At 40.3% G+C, this 23,154-nt stretch overlaps 2 protein-coding genes across 5 annotated transcripts in view; one reads left to right on the forward strand and one right to left on the reverse strand.

Moving 5' to 3' along the window:
* LOC106873698 (TBC1 domain family member 15-like) overlaps nt 1-18,182 on the reverse strand; it is a 55,660-nt gene extending 37,478 nt beyond the window's left edge. For 2 of the 4 annotated variants that reach the window (XM_089348248.1, XM_089348247.1), the window contains exons 1-2: nt 17,276-18,182; nt 10,319-10,417 (exon numbers count right to left, since the gene is read on the reverse strand). In XM_089348248.1, the coding sequence (XP_089204374.1) occupies nt 10,319-10,417; nt 17,276-17,293 (117 nt within the window). In that variant the 5' untranslated portion in view covers nt 17,294-18,182. The remainder of the gene's footprint in view (nt 1-10,318; nt 10,418-17,275) is intronic. The other 2 variants (XM_089348246.1, XM_089348245.1) reach the window with 2 other exon arrangements.
* Nucleotides 18,183-18,432: 250 nt separating this feature from the next.
* Nucleotides 18,433-23,154, forward strand: part of LOC106873699 (ras-related protein Rab-21) — a 59,670-nt gene continuing 54,948 nt past the window's right edge. Inside the window, exon 1 of the mRNA XM_014921172.3 lies at nt 18,433-19,183. Coding sequence (XP_014776658.1) covers nt 19,028-19,183 — 156 coding nt within the window. The 5' untranslated portion in view covers nt 18,433-19,027. The remainder of the gene's footprint in view (nt 19,184-23,154) is intronic.

Here is a 23,154-nt window from a genome sequence, read left to right on the forward strand (position 1 = left end):
TCTGCTGCTGAAGAGGAGATAACCACCCTGAAATGCATGCATCCCACAGTCTGGATAGAAGACACTCTGGATGGATTCAGTGTATTTCCACCCATTTGTCTGCAGTGAGAAATGTTCTCACTAACAAAATACAGGGAATAGCTTTCTGATGAGTTTGACTATGCCCCTAAGCATATTTGAACTGGTAACTAGTGTGTATGTACTGATATATATATATAGGGATGGATGTGTGGTAGGAAGCTTGCTAGCTAGCCACATGGTTCCAAGTTCAGTCCCACTGAGTGGCATATAGGACAAGTGTCTCTACTCTAGCCTCAAGCCAACCAAAGCCTTGTGAGTGAGTGGATTTGGGAGACAGTAATTAAAAGAAGCCGATTATGAACACACACACACATATATATATATATATGGGGGGTGGGGAGGGGTGTTCCCCACCTCCGCTTCACAACCACTGTTGATTCATGTCCTTGTAACTTAGCGGTTCAATGAAAGAGACAGACAGGATAGGTATCAGGGTTAAAAAAGTACTAGGATTAGTTCGTTTGACTGAAAATTCCACAAGGCAGTGCTCCAGCATGGTCACAGTCTAATGAGTACACACACACACACATTATCATCATCATCATCATCATCATCGTTTAACGTCCGCTTTCCATGCTAGCATGGGTTGGACGATTTAATTGAGGACTGGTGAAACCAGATGGCAACACCAGGCTCCAATCTGATTTGGCAGAGTTTCTACAGCTGGATGCCCTTCCTAACGCCAACCACTCAGAGAGAGTAGTGGGTGCTTTTACGTGTCACCCGCACGAAGGCCAGTCAGGCAGTACTGGCAACGGCCACGCTCAAAATGGTGTATTTTATGTGCCACCTGCACAAGAGCCAGTCCAGGGGCACTGGCAACGATCTCACTCGAAAATCCTTACACATGTCATGGGCACAAGTGCCAGAAAGGCGACGCTGGGCACAGGTGCTATCCCGATTTCGCTTGCCTCAATAAGTCTTCCAAGCTGAGTTTTGTGTCCAATGAAGGAGACGACGTTGGCACGGGTGCCAGTCGTCGAATTTAGTTCGATTTCACATGCCTCAACAAGTCTCCGCAAGCGGAGTTTAGTGTCCAATATAGGAAAGGTATGCATAAGTGGGCTGGCTACACCCCTGGCAGAGGCCTTGGATTTATGTCTCACTTGGCTTGCCGGGTCTTCTCACGCACAGTACATTTCCAAAGGTCTCGGTCAGAAGTCATTGCCTCGGCGAGGCCCAATGTTCGAAGGTCTTGCCTCACCACCTCAGCCCAGGTCTTCCTGGGCCTACCTCTTCCACGGGTTCCCTCAACTGTTAGGGTGTGGCACTTTTTCACGCAGCTATCCTCGTCCATTCTCACCACATGACCATACCAGCGCAATCGCCTCTCTTGCACACCACAACTGATGCCTCTTATGTTCAGCTTTTCTCTCAAGATACTTACACTCTGTCGGGTATGCACACTGACAATAGACATCCAGCGGAGCATACTGGCTTCATTCCTTGCGAGCTTACGCATGTCCTCAGCAGTCACAGCCCATGTTTCACTGCCATGTAGCATGGCTGTTCATACACATGTGTCATACAGTCTGCCTTTTACTCTGAGTGAGAGTCCCTTTGTCACCAGCAGAGGTAAGAGCTCTCTGAACTTTGCCCAGGCTATTCTTATTCTAGCAGCTACACTTTCAGCGCACCCACCCCCACTATTAACTTGGTCACCCTGATAGCGGAAGCTATCAACTACCTCTAGTTTTTCTCCTTGGAATGAGACAGAAGTTGTTTCCTGTTTGTTTACAGTATTTATTGCACCTGAACATCAAAACAAAAAATAGTTAAAATATCTTTTTTAGTATATAATGGTGGCAAGTTTTACATCATCTGAAAGGTCATTAGTTGAACTATTAGTCCTCTTGCATTCTGGGAGCGTTTGAGTGACATTAGGCCTTAACAAGTGTCCATAAATTAAATGCATCTATCTGGGCCACGATCGTGGCCTGTTGCACTTTTTGTGTTAACTGTGTCTTAATGTAGATAATGTTTTAACATCCCCGCACCCTCCACCCCATGGTTTGCACTGGTAAATACCAAATATCTGCTGTTGAAACAACTGTCAAATTGTGAAATGTATGTGGGGGGGAGGGAGATTTTGCTGACACAGACTACCACTAGTTTTCTTATCATCATCATCATCATTAAATGTCTGTTTTCCCATGCTGGCATGGGTTGGATGGCTTGAGAGGAGTTGGCAACCTGAAGAGCTGTACCAGGCTCCCAGCCTTACCAGCTCCTGTCAAAGAATCCAACCCATGCCAGCACGGTAAACAGTCGCTAAATGATGAGGATTCTATGGCTGGGTGCCCTTCCTAACACCAACCACTTCAGAGCACAGGTACTTTTTATACGGCACCGGCACCAGATACGACTGACCTAAAAGAGATGGGATGAAAGCAGAGAGGTTATGGAGCAAGGAGACAGAACATTGGAGACAGGACATGAATTGGAACTAAAGCAGTAGTAATTCCACAAGGCAAAGTGGCTGAGTTTCTTTTGAGCCAGCCATGTCATATTGAATCTCCCTGAGAACTACATTAAAAGTATACATGTAGGCGCAGGAGTGGTTGTGTGGTAAGAAGCTTGCTTACCAACCACATAGTCCTGGGTTCAGTCCCACCATGTGGCACCTTGGGCAAGTGTCTTCTATTATAGCCTCGGGCCGATGAAGGCCTTGTGAGTGGATTTGGTAGACAGAAACTGAAAGAAGCCTGTCGTATATATATATATATATATATATATATATATATATGTGTGTGTGTGTGTGTGTGTTTGTTTTCCCCCCCAACATTACTTGGTGTGTTTACATCCCCGTAACTTAGTGGTTTGGCAAAAGATTCCCATAGAATAGGCCACTGAAACAAGTAGAAGGAAAAAAAAAAAGAATGTCTGTGGATCGCTCAGCCACTTGCACATTAAGTCCATGAACAGGCTGTTCTGTTGATCAGATCAACTGGAACTCCTCATAACCAACGAGAGCCAGTTAAGGATCAAATGAACAGATTAGAAATTGTTCAGGGAGCACCAGAACTAAGAAAAAACAAGGAAACACTACCTTGTGTGTTGTTGGATGGGATAGAAAGAAGAGAATTAGGAAAATGAAGTGGTTTATGTTGTAAGTAAAAAAAGATTTCATTTCATGAAGTTTACAATGTATATAGGTCATTTATACCTATCTCTGATAGCAGAGAGAGAGAGAGAGAGAGAGAGAGGAGAAAGCAAGTCAGCACATTTCACTTTTGATCAGGATGAAAACAAACTAAAAATAAAACCTCACACAAACTCACCGATTTAGCAGCAGAGACCAGTACAGGGGATGAGAAACAACCAGCTTAAGGAGAAGGGAAAGTGGGACAGCTGGTGTGTTGTGTATAAATTCATTGTATGTACTGTATACACCCTAATCAATTGCTGTCATAGATAAGTCAAACGATGACAACAACTGACAGGCTGAAGTAAGAGACAAATGAGAAAAAAAAAAAAAGAGAATGTTTTCTTTTTGTTTTTGCTTTTTAATTGCTTGTATAAACACAAGTATTGATTATTTTCGTTTGACCTTCATATTTTCTCAGGAAAGCTGGTGACGTGAATAGATTTACTTTTGTAGTAAAGATTGTTTGCCAACATAACATGGTAGTCCTGGTTTAGGACGAATGTTGCTGTAATTTAGCCCCAGGAGACATCATCTCCAGCTGGCTATACAACACGATCTGTGTCCTTATATTTTCGAACAAAGATCGTGTTGTATAGCCAGCTGGAGACAATGTCTCCTGGGGCTAAATTACAGCAACATTCATCCTAAACCAGGACTGCCATGTTATGTTGGCAAATAATCTCTACTCCAAAGTACTGTTGCTGAATATCTCACGTTGTGGGATTTAAAAATAGTAATTTTCTAATTTATAGATTAGTGACTAGTTGTCACTTTGAAAATTATATATTTTGAACAAGAATTTGTCAGCACCACCTCTAGGCGAACAATTATTCTGTGTTGATGAAGGGAAATAACCCGGAAATCGAGATGCACAGATATTGTTTTTGAGCTGAGTGGGGTTACTAGATGCCCTTGTTCGAAAATATAAGGACACAGATCATGTCATATAGCCAGCTGGGGACGATGTCTCCTGGGGCTAAATTACAGCAACATTCGTCCTAAACTAGGACTGCCATGTTATGTTGGCAAATAATCTTTATTCCACAGTACTGTTGCTGAATATCTCTCATTGTGAGATTTGCAAATAGTAGTTTTCAGATTTACTTTTATTTGTTCAGAATGGAGAGCTTTAGGGTTTTATAATATTTTAAACATTCAGTTAACAACAAAAGTTATCTTTTACAGAAGCAGAGAGAGAGAGAGAGAAAGAGAGAGAGAGAGAGAGAGAGAGAGAAAGAGAGAGAGAGAGAGAGAAGGGGAATTTTACAGGTTATTCGTGTGAAGTATTTTGTAGGGGAAAAACTGAATGACAATGAGGAATGAGTGATTAAAACAGACAAGCAGGTATCATCATTGCTTTAATGTCCACTTTTCCTTGCTGGCATGGGTTGGATGGTTTGACAGGAGCTGGTAAGTCGGGGGGAGGGGGACCACACCAAGCTCCAGGCTGCTTTGGCATAGTTTCTAGAGCTGGATGCCATTCCTAACACCAACCGCTTTACAGTGTACAGGGTAGGGGGGGGCTCTGAAAGGGGTCTCAGGGAGTAGCGTCCCTGCCCTCCTGAGCTAGATTCCCACCACATTTCTTAAAAATCGTGGCAAAGGCCTTGGTCTCAGGACCACCCATGTCTAGAAACTGAGACTGGGGGTAAGCAAGGGCATGCTCCCTGTAGAAAATCCAGCTCCAAAAATGCCTCATGATAGCAAAGGAGAGTGGGCACCAGCCAACTCAAAGGTTGGGGTGGGCTGCACCTGCCAACCTTGGTTGCTATGGCGTTGAGGTAGATCCAGCCATCCCCACCCCCGTTAACAGGGACAAAACCTGGATTTAAAACACTTGATGATGACGACAGGATGTTTATATATGTTATACTTCAGGTTGGTCATTCCTTTCTTTTTTTTTTCTTGTCAAATAAACACACGCATAACATATTCGTTCTTTACTTCAGATTTATTACTATTCCATGTCCTTTGTCTGGAAATCTTTCATCACACATCCTGTGACCTCTTCAGCAGCTCTCCATCCCATGTATCTCCCCTTGTTCTGTTTAGTTCATTCTATCTATCATGCAGTTCAAGATGCAATTTATTGATGAACCACAATCTGTTTCAAGTGATGAAATGGTTTGTGCTGTACATTAAGTTCACACCTGCCATCAAACTGACATCGCTTCCACAGGTCAAAGTGATCACAGAGCAACAGAACACAACACACCACTCAGTACAGGAATTGAAACCTCAATTTCATGATTACGAATGCAACAGCCCAGTGTATGTGTGTGTGTACACACACAGACACAATGGGCTTCTTTCAGTTTCCATCCACCAAATCCACTCAAGACTTTGGGTGGCCCTGGCCTTTTACTAGGCAGTGGAATTGAACTTGAGACCATTGGGAAGTAAACACAGTCATTCATTGCCTGCAGACATGGCTGTGTGGTTGATTAACAGAACAACACTGAGGAAACCTTTGTACATTGATTCAGCCTGCTAGAAAAAAATACCAAACCTGCCTCTCGTCTTACCCTACTGATTTAAAACAGCAAAAACAAAAAATTAAAAAACAGGAAAATGTAGTCTTAGAGACATTACAAGACTATATGATTGAAGCAAGGGAGTCGTAAGCAGGTTGGTATCAAAAGAGTTAAGATCTTAAGGGTAATCTTTCTATCCAACTTAATGCAGATGTTTTAATCAATTTCTGACTTGGATAACATGTTATCATCATCATTTAAAGTTGGTTTTCCTTGTTGGCATGGGTTGGATGGTTTGACAGGAGCTGGTTAGGCCAGGGCCCACACCAGATTCCAATTGTCTGCTTTGGCAGGTTTCTATGGCTGCATGTCCTTAATGCCAGCGTCTTTACAGAGTGTACTGGGTACCTTTTCACATGGCACCAGCACAGGGGCTCTTTTATGTGATGCCAGCACAGTTGTTTTCCTGCATGGCACTATCATAGGTGCTATCTCATGCGACACCGATGTGGATGTTGTCTCATGTGGCATGGACACAGGTGCAATTTTATGCGGCGCCGACAGGTGCTATTCTACATGGTGCCAACACTGGTGCCATTCTACATGGCACTGACATGGGTGCCTTTTACCTGGTGCCAGCACAAGATCAATGATGACGAGGAGGATTATTATTTCTATAGCTAAAATCCCTTCCTACTGCAACAGACTCAACTGGAGAGGGGTCCCGTTGTTAATTAAGCAGACTGAGTCTGTCAGAGTTATGTATTTCAGGACACACTGGTGTTAGCAGTAGGGTTTCAAATCATATGTCCAGCAGTCCAGTAATCTCACTGCAATCATGCATTGTATCAATAATCTATAAAGGTGGTTCTATAAACAATAACTTCAAAACTTTGGTTATGATAACAGACTTGCTAATAAGCAATCAATTAAGAAAACCTAAGCCGAGACTAATCAGGTGAGGACAAAAATCACAGGTGAGAGAGAAAGTAAATAATGATGCTTGGGAAAGTTTTTAAAGTTTATCCAGCAAGTGTCTGATCTTTTACTTGTCTCAGTCATTAGACGGTGGCCATGCTGGGGCACTGCCTTGAAGAATTTAGTAGAAAGAATCACACACACACACCACCCCCGTACTTTTTTTATTATTATTTTTAGAGCCTGGCACTTATTCTACCAGTTTCTTTTGCTGAATCGCTATGCTATCAGGGACAGACATACCAATACACCAATACCAGTTGTCAAGCAGTGTGGGTGGGGGTCTTCCCCACCCCACACACATATACATATATAGATATATACAACCGGCTTCCTTCAGTTTCTGTCTACCAAATCTACTCATCAGGCTTTGGTTGGCCGGAGGCTATAGAAGACGGCACTTGCCGAAGGTGCCTTGCAGTGCCGCCTGACTGGCTCTCATGCTGGTGGCACGTAAAAAGCACCCACTACACTCTCAGAGTGGTTGGCGTAAGGAAGGGCATCCAGTTGTAGAAACATTGTCAGATCAGACTGGAGCCTGATGTGGCCTTCTGGCTTGCCAGTCCCCAGTCAAACCATCCAACCCATGCCAGCATGGAAAACAGATGGTAAATGATGATGATGATGATGATAGAAAATAGAGCCTGGTGTGGCCCCCAGCCGTACCAGCTCCTGTCAAACTGTCCAATCCATGCCAGCATGGAAAACAGACATCAAATGCTGATGATGATAGGTAGGGCTGCATGGTTAAAAAAGCCTGCTGCTCTTGATCATGTGGTCCTAGGTTCAATCCTATACTGCAGCACCTTGGAATAAAGGTCTTCTACAGCCCCAAGCCATCATCATCATTTAGCATTTATATCCCGTGCTGGCATGGGTTAGACAGTTTGACTGTAACTGGTATGCTGGTACCAGGTGTTTTTTACGTGTTGCCAGCACAGGTGCCCTCCATGAGCCACCAGCACGAGCGCCCTCCGCGGGCCACCAGCACAGGCACTCTCTACGTGTCACCAGCAGTGGTCACAACTATGATTTTACTTGACACATCTTCTCAAGCACACCAAATCACCAAAAATCTAAGCATTTCCAGTTTTCCCTAAAAAAACATGTCTGGCTATTGCTTTGTTTGGAAATGTGAGGGTTGGTGACAGGAATGGCATCCAACCATAGAATATTTGTCTCAACAAATTCAATATAAAAAAATCCTGTCAAAGATCTAGGTTTGCCCTATACTCACATGGGTCTGGCCTAAATCTTGGACAAAATTCTCTGTATTGCTATATTCAGATCTTTTCTGTTGCTGTCACATCATCGTTTACCATCTGTTTTCCATGCTGGCATGGGTTGGACGGTTTGACTGGAGACTGGCAAGCTAGGAGGCCACACCAGGCTTCAATCTGATTTGGCAGTGTTTCTACAGCTGGATGCCCTTCCTAATGCCAACCACTCTGAGAGTGTAGTGGGTGCTTTTTATGTGCCACCGGCACAGGGAGCCAGTCAGGCGGATCTGGCAGCAACCCATGCATGAATGGTGCTTATTGCGTGCCACCAGCACTGGCAACAGCAACAACTACAATTTCCATTTGATTTGATTTACGTGACTCAATAAGTCTCCTCAAGCACGGCATGTCACACATTTTGAAATTTTCAAATTAAGTGAAAATTTTCAAATTTGGTACATTGATGTAATTTTTCACATTCAATCCAATTTTGTGAATCATTTATTTTGGAAAAAATTTAGAAAAATGTTAGAGAGATTTAAAGTTTGATCATTTTTACCCAATCAGAAAACAAGATTTGAAAGTTGGCATTTTCTGCGTGATTACTGTCTATCACAAAATAGTAAAAATGTTACAACAATGTTGAAACAAAGTGAAAGCAAAACATTACACCAAAAGTTGTAAGAAATTTTAATGTATAAAATGAAATAAATATTTTAAAAAGGGAAAAAAAAAATTGTCAAATTTCTTTGCAAAAAATTACAAAAAACGGTATATTAGGGTTAGAGTTTGACTCCTCATGAAAGAAAATACAACACCAATGTGTCTGTGGTTTTTGGTTGGCTAAAATAATCCAAAATGTGCAAACTTTAAAAGCTATTAACTTTTTATTTTCAATTTATGGCATAAATGATTTTCATTTTCATAATTAGTTTACAAAACTATTGGGTTGGCAACTAAGTTCCCACTTAAATTCTGGAATTTATTGTGTTTTTAAATTTTGGAATCTATTTTTTTCGAGAATTCTATTTTTAAATCATTTTGGAATCTTTTTTTTTTTTCCTAGTTAATTTTAGTTTATTTTCAGATCATTAAAATGAAATGTCAAGTTAAGAAAAACGAGCATTTTTTGCTTTTTATCAAGGTTCTAAGGCCTCAAAGCTGCTCGCGCCATTTGTGCTGTGTATGGAGAGGGTGCCATAGCTGAAAGAACCACTCGTTATCGGTATGCCAAGTTCAAAAATGGAAATTTTGACCTCAAAGACTGACCTCGTTCCAGCCATCCAGTTGAGTTCGATGAAGAGCGATTAAACCAACTTTTGCACAAAATTTCTGGTCAAATGACAAGGGAACTGGCAGAGAAAATGGAATGCTCGCACACTGCTATAGAGAAGCATCTTCAATCGATGGGAAAGGTTCAGAAGTATGGAGCATGGGTTCCGCATGCTTTAAGTGACAACAACAAAAATCAACGAGCCACAATCTCCGCTGGTTTGCTTCCTCGTCACTGCTCAACTCATGGACACAAAGAGCAATTTCTTTACCGAATCGTTACTGGCAACGAAAAATGGTGCCTATACATCAATATGAACCAATGTAAGGAATGGCTTAGCCCTGGTAAACAAGCGACACCGCGCGTGAAACAAGATCTTCATCCGCGTAAAACGATGTTGTGCGTATGGTGGGACTGTGAAGGGATTATCCATTATGAATTGCTTGAACAGAACCAAACGGTCAACGCGGAACTCTATGTTCAATAGATGGAACGTCTCAACACGGCTATTCAAGAGAAAAGGCCTAATCGGCAGCATGAAGTTTTTCTGCTGTACGACAACGCCCGCCCTCATATCATCAATATGACCAAAGAAGCCATTCAAACGCATGGCTGGGAAGTGCTGCCACACCCGCCGTACTCTCCTAATTTGGCACCAATGGATTTTCACCTCTTTCGATCTCTTTCAAATGCTATGCACGGAGTTTCGTTCAATACTGATGCAGAATTGAGAGCTTGGTTGGATCAATTTCTCAAGTCAAAATCGGGTGATTTCTACCAACGAGGTACTGAAAATCTTGTTGAACGTTGGGAAGAAGTCGTAAACAACAAAGGTGAATACATTATTGATTAATTGTTTGTTATTTTTTATTAAACCTTTTGAAAAAATTTCAATAAAAAAAAAAAAACCGTGTGAATGTAGTTGCCAACCCAATAAATGGGTAAATTAAACTTGAAAATGACTGGAACAGAATTGGAAAAAAACAGAAAACTGCGACAGCAACAGAAAAGATTCCTATATTCTAACAACAGGTGATAGCATTTTACCAACATCAGATTGGTCCTCTATCACATGCACTAACTATTGCAGTTGTTGACATGCAGTTGCATCTTCTGTTGCAGAAAATGAAGTAAATACTCTTACCTTTTGAACAAAGTAAAACTTTCCTAGGATGTGTGCATCATTTTCATTAGATTCCAACAGAGTGATGTGGATATAAACATTGTGTAGCTCGCATAAAATCTACAAATGGAAAATAGAAGAAAACTGATTTTAAATGAAATCAAGACCATCATCATCATTTAACGTCTGCCTTCCATGCTGGCATGGGTGGGATGGTTTCACAAGAGCCAGCCAGGCAGAAGCCTGCACCAGACTTCTGTGATTGTTTTGGCAGGGCTTTTACAGCTGGATGCCCTTCCTAACACCAACCACTCAGCAGAGTGGACTTAGTGCTTTTTATATGGCACAAGCACAGGTGAGGTCAGCTTTGGTGAGGTTTTTACATCTGGATGCCCTTCCAAACACAAACCATTTTACAGTGTAGACTGGGTGCCTTTTAAGTGGCACCTGCACTGACTGGGTTACCAAGTACCTTGTAAGGTAAAAAAGAAAACTCTTTTGAGAGGGGAGGGGGCATTGGAGGAGGTGCTTTTCTGTCGGATGATGAAAGATTATAGAGAGACAGAGTGACAGAAACAGGTGTCTTGCTGTAGAGGAGGTATAAGGTTATTTGGCCGGAGAGAGAGAGAGAGAAGTTTTATGAATGTTCATTTAATAAAATATGAAATAAAAGCTGTTGATGACAATAACTTTGCTGTAGTTATTAATGATGATCCTGAATGAACAAATGGACCTCATTTCTTATATATACATCCAGCAAAATCAATAGGAGATGAACAGATATAGTTCGATATTTGAACTGAATGAAATCAATAAGAAATGTACAGCATGATGAAGCAAGCATTTAACAGAATCAATACAGAGTCTTATCTTGAACCGTTAGTTACTCTTGTATTTATTAAAAAGGGCCAAATGGCACAACAGTGCCTTAGGAATAAGGGGCATAATCTACTCTGGGGTTCTGATATGGTGGATGTTGTAAGACAAGTCATGTCCTGAATTGTTCTGTTCATGCAGGTTTTGTCAACAGAAAAGAAAATAAAAGACCTCAAAGCATTCAATATTGTGTACCCATAATGTGCTTAAAGCAATTACTTTTGAAATCCCTGAAGTTTGAGGCCCTGTAATACAACAATTTTGATCTCCCTAAGATTAAAAAAAAATACACTCCAGAATTGTCAGACATGCTTCAATTTTTCTAAAATTGAATAAAATAAATAAAATAATGATGAATAAACACATGCACATGAAGAACAAAATTAATGTACCTTGAGAGACAAGTTGGACCTAAGAAACATCAGTTGTGGTGTGCAAGAGAGACGATTGCGCTGGTATGGTCATATGGCGAGAATGGATGAGGATAGCTGTGTGAAAAAGTGCCACACCCTCGCGGTTGAGGGAACCTGTGGAAGAGGTAGACGCAGGAAGATCTGGGATGAGGTGGTGAAGCACGACCTTTGAACATTGGGCCTCACCAAGGCAATGACTAGTGACTGAGACCTTTGGAGATATGGTGTGCTTGAGAAGACCCGGCAAGCCAAGTGAGACCATAATCCAAGGCCTCTGCCAGGGGTGTAGCCAGCCCACTTATGCGTACCTTCCCTTCATTGGACACTAAACCCTGTTTGTGAAGACCTGTTGAGGCAAGTGAAATCGATCCACATTTGACGACTAGCACCCATACCAACCTCTCCTTTCATTGGACACTAAACTTGGCCTGCAAAGACCTGTTGGGGCAAGTGAAATTGAAATCGTAATTGAACCAAATTTGATGACTGGCACCTGTGCCAGTGGAGCACTAAGAGCACCATCCGAGAGTGATCATTGCCAGAGCAGCTGTCTGGTTTCCACGCCAGTGGCACGTAAATAGTACCATTTGAGCGTGATCGTTACCAGCGTTGCCTTACTGGCACGTGAAAAGTCATTCAAGCGAGGTCGTTGCCAGTGCTGCTGAACTGGCTCCTATGCAGGTGGCATGTAAAAAACACCATTTTGAGCGTAGCCGTTGTCAGTATCACCTGACAGGCCTTCGTGCCGGTGGCACGTAAAAGCACCCACTACACTCTCGGAGGGGTTGGCGTTAGAAAGGGCATCCAGCTGTAGAAACTCTGCCAAATCAGATTGGAGCCTGGTGTAGCCATCTGGTTTGCCAGTCCTCAGTCAAATTGTCCAACCCATGCCAGCATGGAAAGCGGACGTTAAACGATGATGATGATGATGAACATAATATACATAAAATGTCAAATGTCTGCTGCATAACGTTTGGCTCATCATCATCATGCTGGCATGGGATGGATGGTTTCACTGAAAACTAGTAAGCCATGGTCTGCACCAGGTTCCAATGCAAACTGGCAATGCTTCTACAATTGGATGCCCTTCCTAACGCCAACCACTCCGAGAGTGCAGTGGGTGCTTTTTATGTGTCGCTGGCATGGTTGCCAATAACCTGACACCAGCATCAGCCATTACTACGGTCTCACTTGGCTTGGCAGGTCAACATAAGCATGGTTTATTGCCAAGGGTCTTGGTAACCGGTCACTGTCTTCACGAGACCCAACACTTGAATGGTGCTTTTTACGTGGCACAGGTGAGAGTCACAACTACAATTTCACTCGGTTCAACAGGTCTTCGCAAGCACAGCATATCACCCAATGGCTGGTCTTTTCCCATCATTTTCATATATGTGTGTACACACACACACATATTATTTATATTATATATATATATATATATCGAAACTGAACCAAATTTGATGGCTGGCACCCATGCCAGTGGAGCACTAACAGCACCATCCGAGTGGGATCACTGCCAGAGCAGCGATCTCGCTTCTGTGCTGGTGGAACATAAAAAGCACCATTTGAGCGCCATCGTTTCCAGCTTCGCCTTACTGGCACTTGTGCCGGTGGCATGTGAACAAAACATTGGACTGACGCCTGTGCAGGTGGCACGTAAAAAACACCATTTGAGCGTGGCCGTTGCCAGTACCGCTGGACCGGCCCTCGTGCCGGTGGCACATAATAAGCACCCACTAGACACTCAGAGTGGTTGGTGTTAGGAAGGGCATCCAGCTGTAGAAACTGCCAAATCAGATTGGAGCCTGGTGTAGCCATCTAGTTCACCAGTCTCCAGGCATGGAAAGTGGACGTTAAATGATGATGATATACATTGTTATTTAAAGGCCATCTTCCACACTGGCATCAGTTGGGTGGTTTGACTGGTTCCAGCCAGTGTAAAGACTGCATCATACTTCACTGTGGCAGTTTCTATGACTGGATGTCCTTAAAGCTAACCACTTTACGACATGTATTGGGTGCTTTTTACATGGTAACAGCACAAGTGGGGTCACCATACAGTTTGCAAAACTAAGGTCCCTTTCAAATGTGCGGGGCCACAGTCGAGAGGGAGGCAACTTCAGTAGAAAATATTTTACTTCTCATAGAACTATATTGACTATTTACACCAGGGGTTCCCAACCTTATTTTGCGTGTGGACCCCCTGAGAGCTATCTTATTATCTGTGGACCCCATATATGCACATGTAAATTTTTGAAATAAAATATTTGTTTGTGGGTTAATAAAAACTAACAACAAAACAATTTCGTTAAATTCATAACATAAATTCCAAAGACAAATCGTGAAAATTTCAATATAATACAAGAACCTCTCCTAGGAAACAAAATTTTTGTATGGACCCACAAATTACAATTTGTTACACGTGGACCCCCTTAAAACTTCTGTGAACCCCTGTGGGTTCATGTAGACTCCGGTTGGAAACCCCTGATTTACACAGAAGACTTAATTATAGCAAGGAAGTGTAGAACCAGCCACATGTTTTGGAGAAACTGACAATAGAAAAATGGTGTACTTTGTGTCTTACTCCTACAGCAATAAGGAATTTCTAAGTCCGCATACTAATAATGATCTCTTGAATTTGCCACCAGGGCGAAAACTAATAATGCTAACTAATCCTTAATCCCACGGTCAGTTCGTCTATTTCTTTGATAGGTGTTATTTGGATCCTTCAGAGATCCCAGAACCTTCTTTACGAGGTTAACCGGTTGGAGTGATGGTTTAGTCACCAACGATTGTTATGGCTTTACATGCTGCATCCCGCAAATACACACACGCGGCTAAGAATTATGACTAATCAAATTTAAGAATCATTACTCAAAAATTTGACTTTAATTTCATAAATAGACAGACAAGAATATTATATTCCAACTCGCCATTCAAAGAAATGGCTTCGTAGTGGCAGAGGTACCTACACAACGCTAGACTAATAAATCATTCGGGTTTGTTCAATCATATCTAGTATACAGGCGGCGAGCTGGCAGAATCGTTAGCACGCCGGGCGAAATGCCTAGCGGTATTTCGTCTTCTGTTACGTTCTGAGTTCAAATTCCGCCGAGGTCGACTTTGCCTTTCATCCTTTCGAGGTCGATAAATTAAGTACCAGTTACGCACTGGGGTCGATGTAATCGACTTAATCTCTTTGTCTGTCCTTGTTTGTCCCCTCTATGTTTAGCCCCTTGTGGGCAATAAAGAAATAATATATAGTATACAGATGATAAATTAGGTAGTGACCTCGTGCCAGAGAGAGAGCAAACGGAAAACCATTGTATTACAGAAAACACAAACATCCGGAAATCAAAATAAATATTACAAAATGATGAGTAATCGACAATTTTAACAGTTGTTACGCAATTTTTGCTGGGTAATAAAAATTTCCTAAGAAGCTGTTTATTAAGGGCTGAAAATGTTTTAGATATACCATGTACTAATACATTATTACAATATTTATATATTTAGTCAATATCTGCGTGTTAAACATTCAGGCTGATCCCTTTGCTAAGAGTTGCAAAAGTTTCTTAAAATTAAGTTGGAACCAGCACCAGGATTCTAAACATTAATACTCGATATAGAGACCTTAATTTTGTGTAACTAATTCATTCAGATTAGAAATAAACTACGAAAACGGTTACCGGTACAGTGTCTTTTGTATCTCAACACACAGGACAAAATATCACCCAACGCCCTCATTGCCCGTTTTACGTCCGACCTACAGGGGCCCCGCCCAAACCACTTTTCCCATTTCTTCAGTCTCGGAACGTTACCTACCAGGTTCGTTTCTTGCAGTTGTTCGAGTTGACGACTATCGTCGATAGCCTCTGACAGATTCATCTCAGGTGAAAGGAAATAAATTGAAAGATGATAGCAAATTTCGTTTTATTTAACAGAAACGAAAAAGAAAAAAAGGATACGAAAACATTTCCCATGATTTCACTTTTACGTTTTCGAAGTGTTGTGTTAAAGAATTTTTTTTCTATGTCGTAGTAAATGTCAATGTTTCGAAGATGACTCCAAAATTAGTGTAGCATCTACTTCCTGTCTTGTTAAGGAAGCGAATGTTGATAAACTAAAACTGTCAGAATGAAAAAAAAAAGTAAACAGTCCCAAAGAGAATAAAGATTTAACCCCAGTTAGCCCTTTTTGTAAATATTAAACATTAAGGACTACTTTGTCCTTTGAGAAGAGTAACTTTTTGGAGATATGGCCACTATTTCTAACAAACAGGTCCAGCAACCGCGTAGAAAGAGGTTATGGTCAGTGGTAGACAATTACAGGAATAATTAACCAGACCAGTAGATTAGTTGTACGTTTGAAATAATAATACAGTTTCTGTAATTACTATGTCCAGCAATCGCTTATCCAACGTTACCAGGTAATAAAGAGTAAAACAAAGGCAGAACAATTATTAGCGTAGAAAAGCCAGCGGTTTATTGAATTGAGAGAGAATAGGCTACAGCAAACATACATTTAAAACAAAGGGTTTATTGTATATGAAATACAGAAGACTGCTTAACTACGAAGTTAGGTGGTACGGGGAAAATCTTGTCATTTTTGTTAAAATGCTTACTTAAAGAAGTTTGTTGTTGCTATTTGAAATTGCCAACTCCATAAATAATAACGAATAATTCACACACACCTGCTGCATGAAGATTTCTCCCAGCTTCTACTTTGAATGATTCATTAGATCTCAGAAAAAAGTATTTGTTCAAAAGAACTTCAGAAAACTAGGTTATCTAATATTCATTAAATGAACAAGCATATATTTTACGTTGAAAGGTTTAAGATGGATTTCTAATACTAAGCGAAGTTAAATTCTTGTTAAGACCTGTATTAAAGACATATATATGGTTTATAAACCTCTTACAAAAGCTTAAACTCCAGTTATGAATCACATCTATTATATAGATAATTAGGCTATCGTAGAGGCCTTGTGCTGGAGAGATGAAAATAATCGTTAGTCTATTACAAATAATACACAAATTAAGAAAATATTAAATAAAATGAGTAACCAATACGTCATTCTCTTTTCACCTCGTAAAACACTTGACAGTTTTCAGTCATTTTTGTTGAGTAATAAAATATATAATAATTCAAAAATGTAATTGTTATATGTGACATAGTTTTAAATATATCCGGTACAAATACAAAATTAGTCTAGAGACAATATAGAAATATTTCACATACATACCAGAAATATCAATGAAACCAGCCTCAATGAAGACTTAATTCATACATTGAAAACCCTTAGATTTGCCAGCAAACTTTTGGAAAGATATATCGAACCCAAATTTTGACTTTAACAATACGTGTATTGTCATTAATGTTTCTTCTTCTTTTCAGGGGGTGGAGGTCTCCTTGAAAGTAAATAATCAACACGTGTGTTGCGTGGCAAAGCAAGCGGGACTTTGCACGCAAGACGTAAACTGTTGTTGTAATAATGCAAGTAGCAAGGTACTTTATTGATTAGTAATATTGTTTTGATAAATGAATTACTTGGCATACGCTGACGTGTTCTACGTCGTCGACAGCATTTGTCACTAATACAGATTCAGTTAAAAGCACAAAGGGACATGTTTGCCTGTCAGGAAGAACAGACCCCGCCACAAAAACACTGATAACAGAGACTTACCTTATCCGAAGATGCCATATTGCTAGAACAGGCAACTGATTAGATGGGAGGAGGATGCAGTAGAGTGTTGTGAGAGGGGGAGGGGGGATTGGTTTACGTTGTAAGCGACCTTCATCCGAAAGTAATGCTGTGTTGCTTGTCTCTTTTTAGCGTAAGATAGGTTTCGCTCTGATTTACATAAAATACTCATAAAAATTAATTATAGAATTAATTATTAATACACGTTACAGAATTAAACGATAATTCATAAATATATATATATGTGTATGTGTGTGTATATGGGGTAATCTTGACCGAAAGCGGCGTCAATTAAAATGATGGGGAATCTACAAAACTGATATGGCTATTTACATGATGGAATGAAAGGACGAAGAAATTGTTGCATATTTTCGAAATTTATTTATTGTTCATTACAGTGTGTAATAAATATTTATTTACTTCTTGTAGGGATAAATATACGTTTCCATTCATAAATTTCTCTTTCAAAAACTTTTAAGCAAATAATCGCTAAAATTATAACTTTTTGAATGAACTATTTTTTCTATGGAAGAAATCTTCTTTTCAACAATGCTAACTTAATAAATTAACCAACCAATAGTGCTGAGAAACGAAAGGAATAATCTATAAAAAAAAAAGAAGCCTAATAAAAAGCGTTAATTTGATTCGTTTCAGTCATTCGAGAAAACCAAGTTTTTTTATCCTCCCCCCATTATTCTTGGCTTTCACTTCAATTGCTGCCGACTTCGTTCAAAGCTATTTGTGTGTGTGTGCGTGCGTGTTAGTTAATGAGCCATTAGTAAGGAAAGAATTTAATATTTTGATAAAACGTTTTAGATGAGAAAAGAAATATAAAATCGTCTCTGATATATTTCCCAATGTCATGAGACTAAAGATTATCGGGCTGACTGTTGTATTTTTATATTACCTAAGCGGCTAAACATTTTAAAATATATATTTTAGGTATGGTGGCACGAACAGGAGAAATAAAACTCATTACGCAAAAGCGTAGCATATATATATTTTTTTATTGCTGTTTTATCTAAGCTTCACACATACACAATAAAAACCGAATAATTCTATTATTTTTTATTAATTTCCTTTTCATCTCGCCCCCCCCCCCCCCCCCCCCCCAAGCTGTCCTCGTGACTGATGACGTCATCGGACCAGCCATTGTACTTGTTGTCGTCTGTCACAGTTTTCATCTTCCATGGTCTCTCTCTCTCTGGCTGTCCTTCCTCCTCTACTCTAATGTAGTGTAGTAAACTCTATATTGCTTCCAACACTACTAACATTTCTCCAGACCGTCGCTGCCACCAGACAAGCAACCAACAAGCCCAAACAACCTGTTTATTTCCTTGCTCTTCTCTGTCACTTACGCAACATTACTCTTATGATGGCCATTCGGATTATCACCACTTAACTCCTTCCACCGATGTTTTGCTTTCATCCATTCATGGTTTGCGTGTTCTGAATACAAACACGTCCTTCTCTAAGCCCACTCAGTCATTATACAACCCCAACAGTCAAAACATCTCAGCAAAACACACACACACACACACACATATATATATATATATAAAATACCAACACAGACACACACCAGGTTAAAGATACCAACAACCAGCAACACTCAGTCACGCACACAACTTGCCCAATATTTCACCATTACATACACACACTCACAATATACCAATAATATAATATATATATACGTATTTCTGAGCTGTCTAGTTCTCCTATTGAGGAGGCACCATGGCCAACAGTGGCCTTGTTGGAGGACATGCAAGTGCGTCTCATAACTATTCTTTCAAGATTGTTTTGTTAGGCGAGGGTTGTGTAGGCAAAACCTCTTTGATTCTTCGTTACGTTGAGAACAAATTTAACGACAAACACTTCTCGACATTACAGGTAAGCTAACACACCTCTACTTTATTATTGTTCGTTTTTTTTTTTCGATTATCATGATGTTTTTTTTCTTCATTTTAGTAATTAACTCCTTGTTTAGCCCCTGGTCAAAAGGCCTATGGTATTAAAGAAACATTCTAGCTGTGACAATCCCATTTTTTTTTTTAAAGACGGATTATATCATACATAATTAAGTAGGACCATGTTATTTAATATGCCCTTCCTGTTCACCCCACTCCCACCCAAAAACATCCCATAGGGTGTGATATGAGGAGATTTGGCTGCTATATTTAGCGGTCAGAGTAACACGGTAGAAGCTTTCTCGTTGGATCGTCAATGGCTGTTGTTTAGCTGTAGATCCACTACTATGAAACAGACCTATGATCAAGGATATTCCGGACGTGACCATCCTATGTTAATAGCTGTGGGGAGTACGACATTTGCTACTAATGTATCCTTGTTTTATATAAGACGATAGGGTACGATTTGGCTGCTATTTTTAGCAAAGCAGCACAAGGCTTCATTGGATCGTCAATGGCTGTTGCTTTATCGCATGAAACCGACTTAGGATCAAAAGTATTCCATATGTGACCATCCTGTCTTTGATGCTTGAAGGACTAAAATTAGCCAATAATATGTCCTTCGCAAAACGGTAGGGTGTAATTTGAGGGAGATTTGGCATGTATATCTAGCAATTAGACGCTTATTCGTTGGATCGTTAATGGCTGTTGCTTCACCACAGGTCAACTTTCGTGAAACAAGACCTATGATAAGAGGTGTTCGAGATGTGACCATCCTATGTTTTTAAATGGGCGGAAGGCTGCAACATAAGCTATTATCTGATGGGGGGATTAAGCTGCTATTTCTAGCAAGAGTTGAACTTCGGTTCGTTAGTGATTCAGGAAGGTTGAAACCGTATTTAGTTTCGTCGTTCTTCGTTCAAGATCAATAAATCCAGCTATGGTTATATACTAGGAGTAGGGGGGGGGGGTCCATTGGCTGTTATGTCTGTGAGAAACTAGATGGGGCTGTAAAGAGCCCCCCTCTCTCTCTTCATTCTGATCCAGTTTCCACTCGGGGGTGGTGAAATAAGAAACAACCTTTATGACCCACTAGAAATAACAGCAAAACTTCTCAAATCGCACTTTAATCGTTATATAAAAATGAGGATATAATGAATGTGGCAGTAACAGATAACACGGTGTTCTGAATCTTGGACTCTGTGTGTGATAAATTTACTCAATGAGTGCTGACCTTGGGTTAAACAACAGCAGCAGCATGTGTAGTTGGAAATGCTTATGATTCATAGGTGGCTTCTGTTTGACCTCGGGCTAAACAACATGATTGTCAATATGCTTCGTGTACCATTCAAGTAGTTTCTTCTTACACGGTCATTAAACTTGAGCTAAAAAATTCTGCTCAAATCTTCCATTTGCTTTTTATTTCTTTTTGTTACATTTAACATGAAATATAAAAAAATATTGCAATTTTTACTCTACATGAGTAAACAATTAATGAATTGATCAATGATGGAGTTTCTGATTCCAACTCCCCTCGTGGGGTAAGGAAAATATTACGAAAGGAACAAGGTACAGAGTGTTGTAAATGTTATAGTGAAAAATTGAATTTATATTTTATTTTTAGCAATATAATTTCTGTTGTATGACACAGAAATAGCAAAAATAATTGGTTTTATTTCTATATTTACTGACAAAGACGAAAATATAGACAGTGAGTCTGAAAAGTAGCCGAGTTAACTGAAGTGGTTTATAATAAACACTACCACCATCACAAGTTTTTAGTTCCTTTTTCTTCAATTTGTTTGATGTGAAACATTTTTAAAAAATGTTCCGAGTTCAAATTCTGCCGAGGTCGACTTTGCCGTTTATCTCTTCGGGGTCGATAAAATAAGTACCAGTTAAACACTGGAGTTTCCCTTCCCCGAAACTGCTGGCCTTGAACCGAAGTTTGAAACTATTGTTATCGTTATTATTATTATTATTTTGTCACCTGCTTCTGTAGTACAAAGGAATAAAGTTTTAACATTTAACCGAGAAGTTTCTAGTAAAACTTAAAACATACAAATGACATTTTATTTCATGCTTGTTTCAATCATTGGACTGCAGCCATGTTGAGGCACATCCTCGAAGAGTTTAACCAAACAAATCGCCTCCAGTGCTTATTTTTTTTAATGTAGTACTCATTCTGTCGGTCTTTTTTGCCAAACCGCTTGGTTAGGGGGGACACAACCCAACATCGCTTTCCAAGACATGCACACACATAATGGGCTTCAGCTGAGTTTCTGCTTACCAAATTCACTCGTAATGCAATTGGTTGGCCCAGCGCCATTTGCCCAAGGTGCCATGCATTGAGAGTGGGACTGAACTCGAAGCTGTGTGGTTGTAAAGTGATCTCAGTTGTAACATTGTTCATCTAAAATAAAATAAGTTGGTTAAACCAGTGACAAACAAGCAGTGGTTCCTAACTGGAGGTGTGTGGCACTTTGGGCAAATATCTTCTGCAATAGCCCCAGGCTGACCAACTATGGTTGGATTTGGTTGACAAAAACTGAAAGAATCCTGTCTGTGTGTGTTTGTACCCCACCACCACTTGACAACCAATGTTGGTGTGTTTACATCCCTTTAACTTAGTGGTTCGGCAAAAGAGACTGATAGAATGAGTAGAAGGCTTTAAAAAATAAGTACTTGGATCGATTCATTCGCCTAAAGGATCTTTGAGGTGATGCCCCAGCATGGCCACAGTCTAATGACTGAAATGAGTAAAAGATGAAAAATAATAATATATATATATATCATCAAGACTCCATTGAATGGCTCTGGAGGTTCTGTAGAATAAAACAGGAATTAAAGTGGTCCCTAGGTAGAAAAAATGGTTAGCCACAGCATCGCTCTAAATACTGGAAATAACAGCCAACTCTTCCCTCATGTCATTTTCTGACATCTTTAAAACTCTGCATTTTATTTTGTATGAGAAACCTTCATTTTTATACTTCAACCTGAATTTATGAGTAAAAAGTTTCCATTATCACAATTTTTAATTGTTTTCTTTTTATATATATATTTTTTTAATGAATCAGCTGTTACATTTGTTTAGAAAAATCTGTTGACAAGTGTGGTGAATACACAGATTGATGGTAGCTCTGTTAGTATGGCTCAGTAACTGTTTGGGAAATGGAAAGCTCTTTTTATTTTTTACTTGTGTCAGTCATGAAACTGCGGCCGTGCTGAGGCACAGCCTTGAAGAATTTTTAGTTGACCAAATCAACCCCAGTACCTATTTTTTTCTTTTTTAAGCCTGGTATTTATTCTATAGGTCATTTTTGCTGAATCATTAAGTTATGGGGACATAAACACACCAACACCAGTTGTCAGGCAGTGGTGGGGGACGAACACAGGTACAAAGACACACATTCCCACACACACACACACACACTCTGCACGGTAGAATGTAAATGACTTAAGAGGCATCAGATGTTGTGTGCAAGAGAGAAAACTGGTTTGGTCATGTCATGCGTATGGATGAGGACAGCTGCATAAACAAGTGCTGAGCTCTGGTTGTGGAGGGTACCTGTGGAAGGGGTAGACCCAGGAAGACATGGGATAAAGGGGTGAGAAAGGATCTTTGGATGCTGAGCCTCACTGAGGAAATAAGGGACCGGGAGAGATGTGTTTTGCTGTATTTTGATAAAACATGTCAAGCTAAGTAAAACTGCCGTCTTCCACACATACAGGCTTGGCCTTTGCAGGTGCCAGTGCCACTTAAACGGCACCTGTGCTGGTGCTGTGTAAATGCACCCATGCCGGTGGCACATTAAAAGGAACCCAGCATGATCTGTTAAGTGGTTGGCATTAGGAAGGGCATCCAGCTGTAGAAACCATGTCACAACAGACGATTGGAGTCTGGGCAGCTCCCAGCTCCATTTCAAACCATCCAACCGATGCCAGCATGGAAAG

Source organism: Octopus bimaculoides, chromosome 2, assembly GCF_046866305.1.
Source record: "Octopus bimaculoides isolate indiv1 chromosome 2, ASM4686630v1, whole genome shotgun sequence".
In the NCBI taxonomy this organism is placed as follows: domain Eukaryota; kingdom Metazoa; phylum Mollusca; class Cephalopoda; order Octopoda; family Octopodidae; genus Octopus; species Octopus bimaculoides.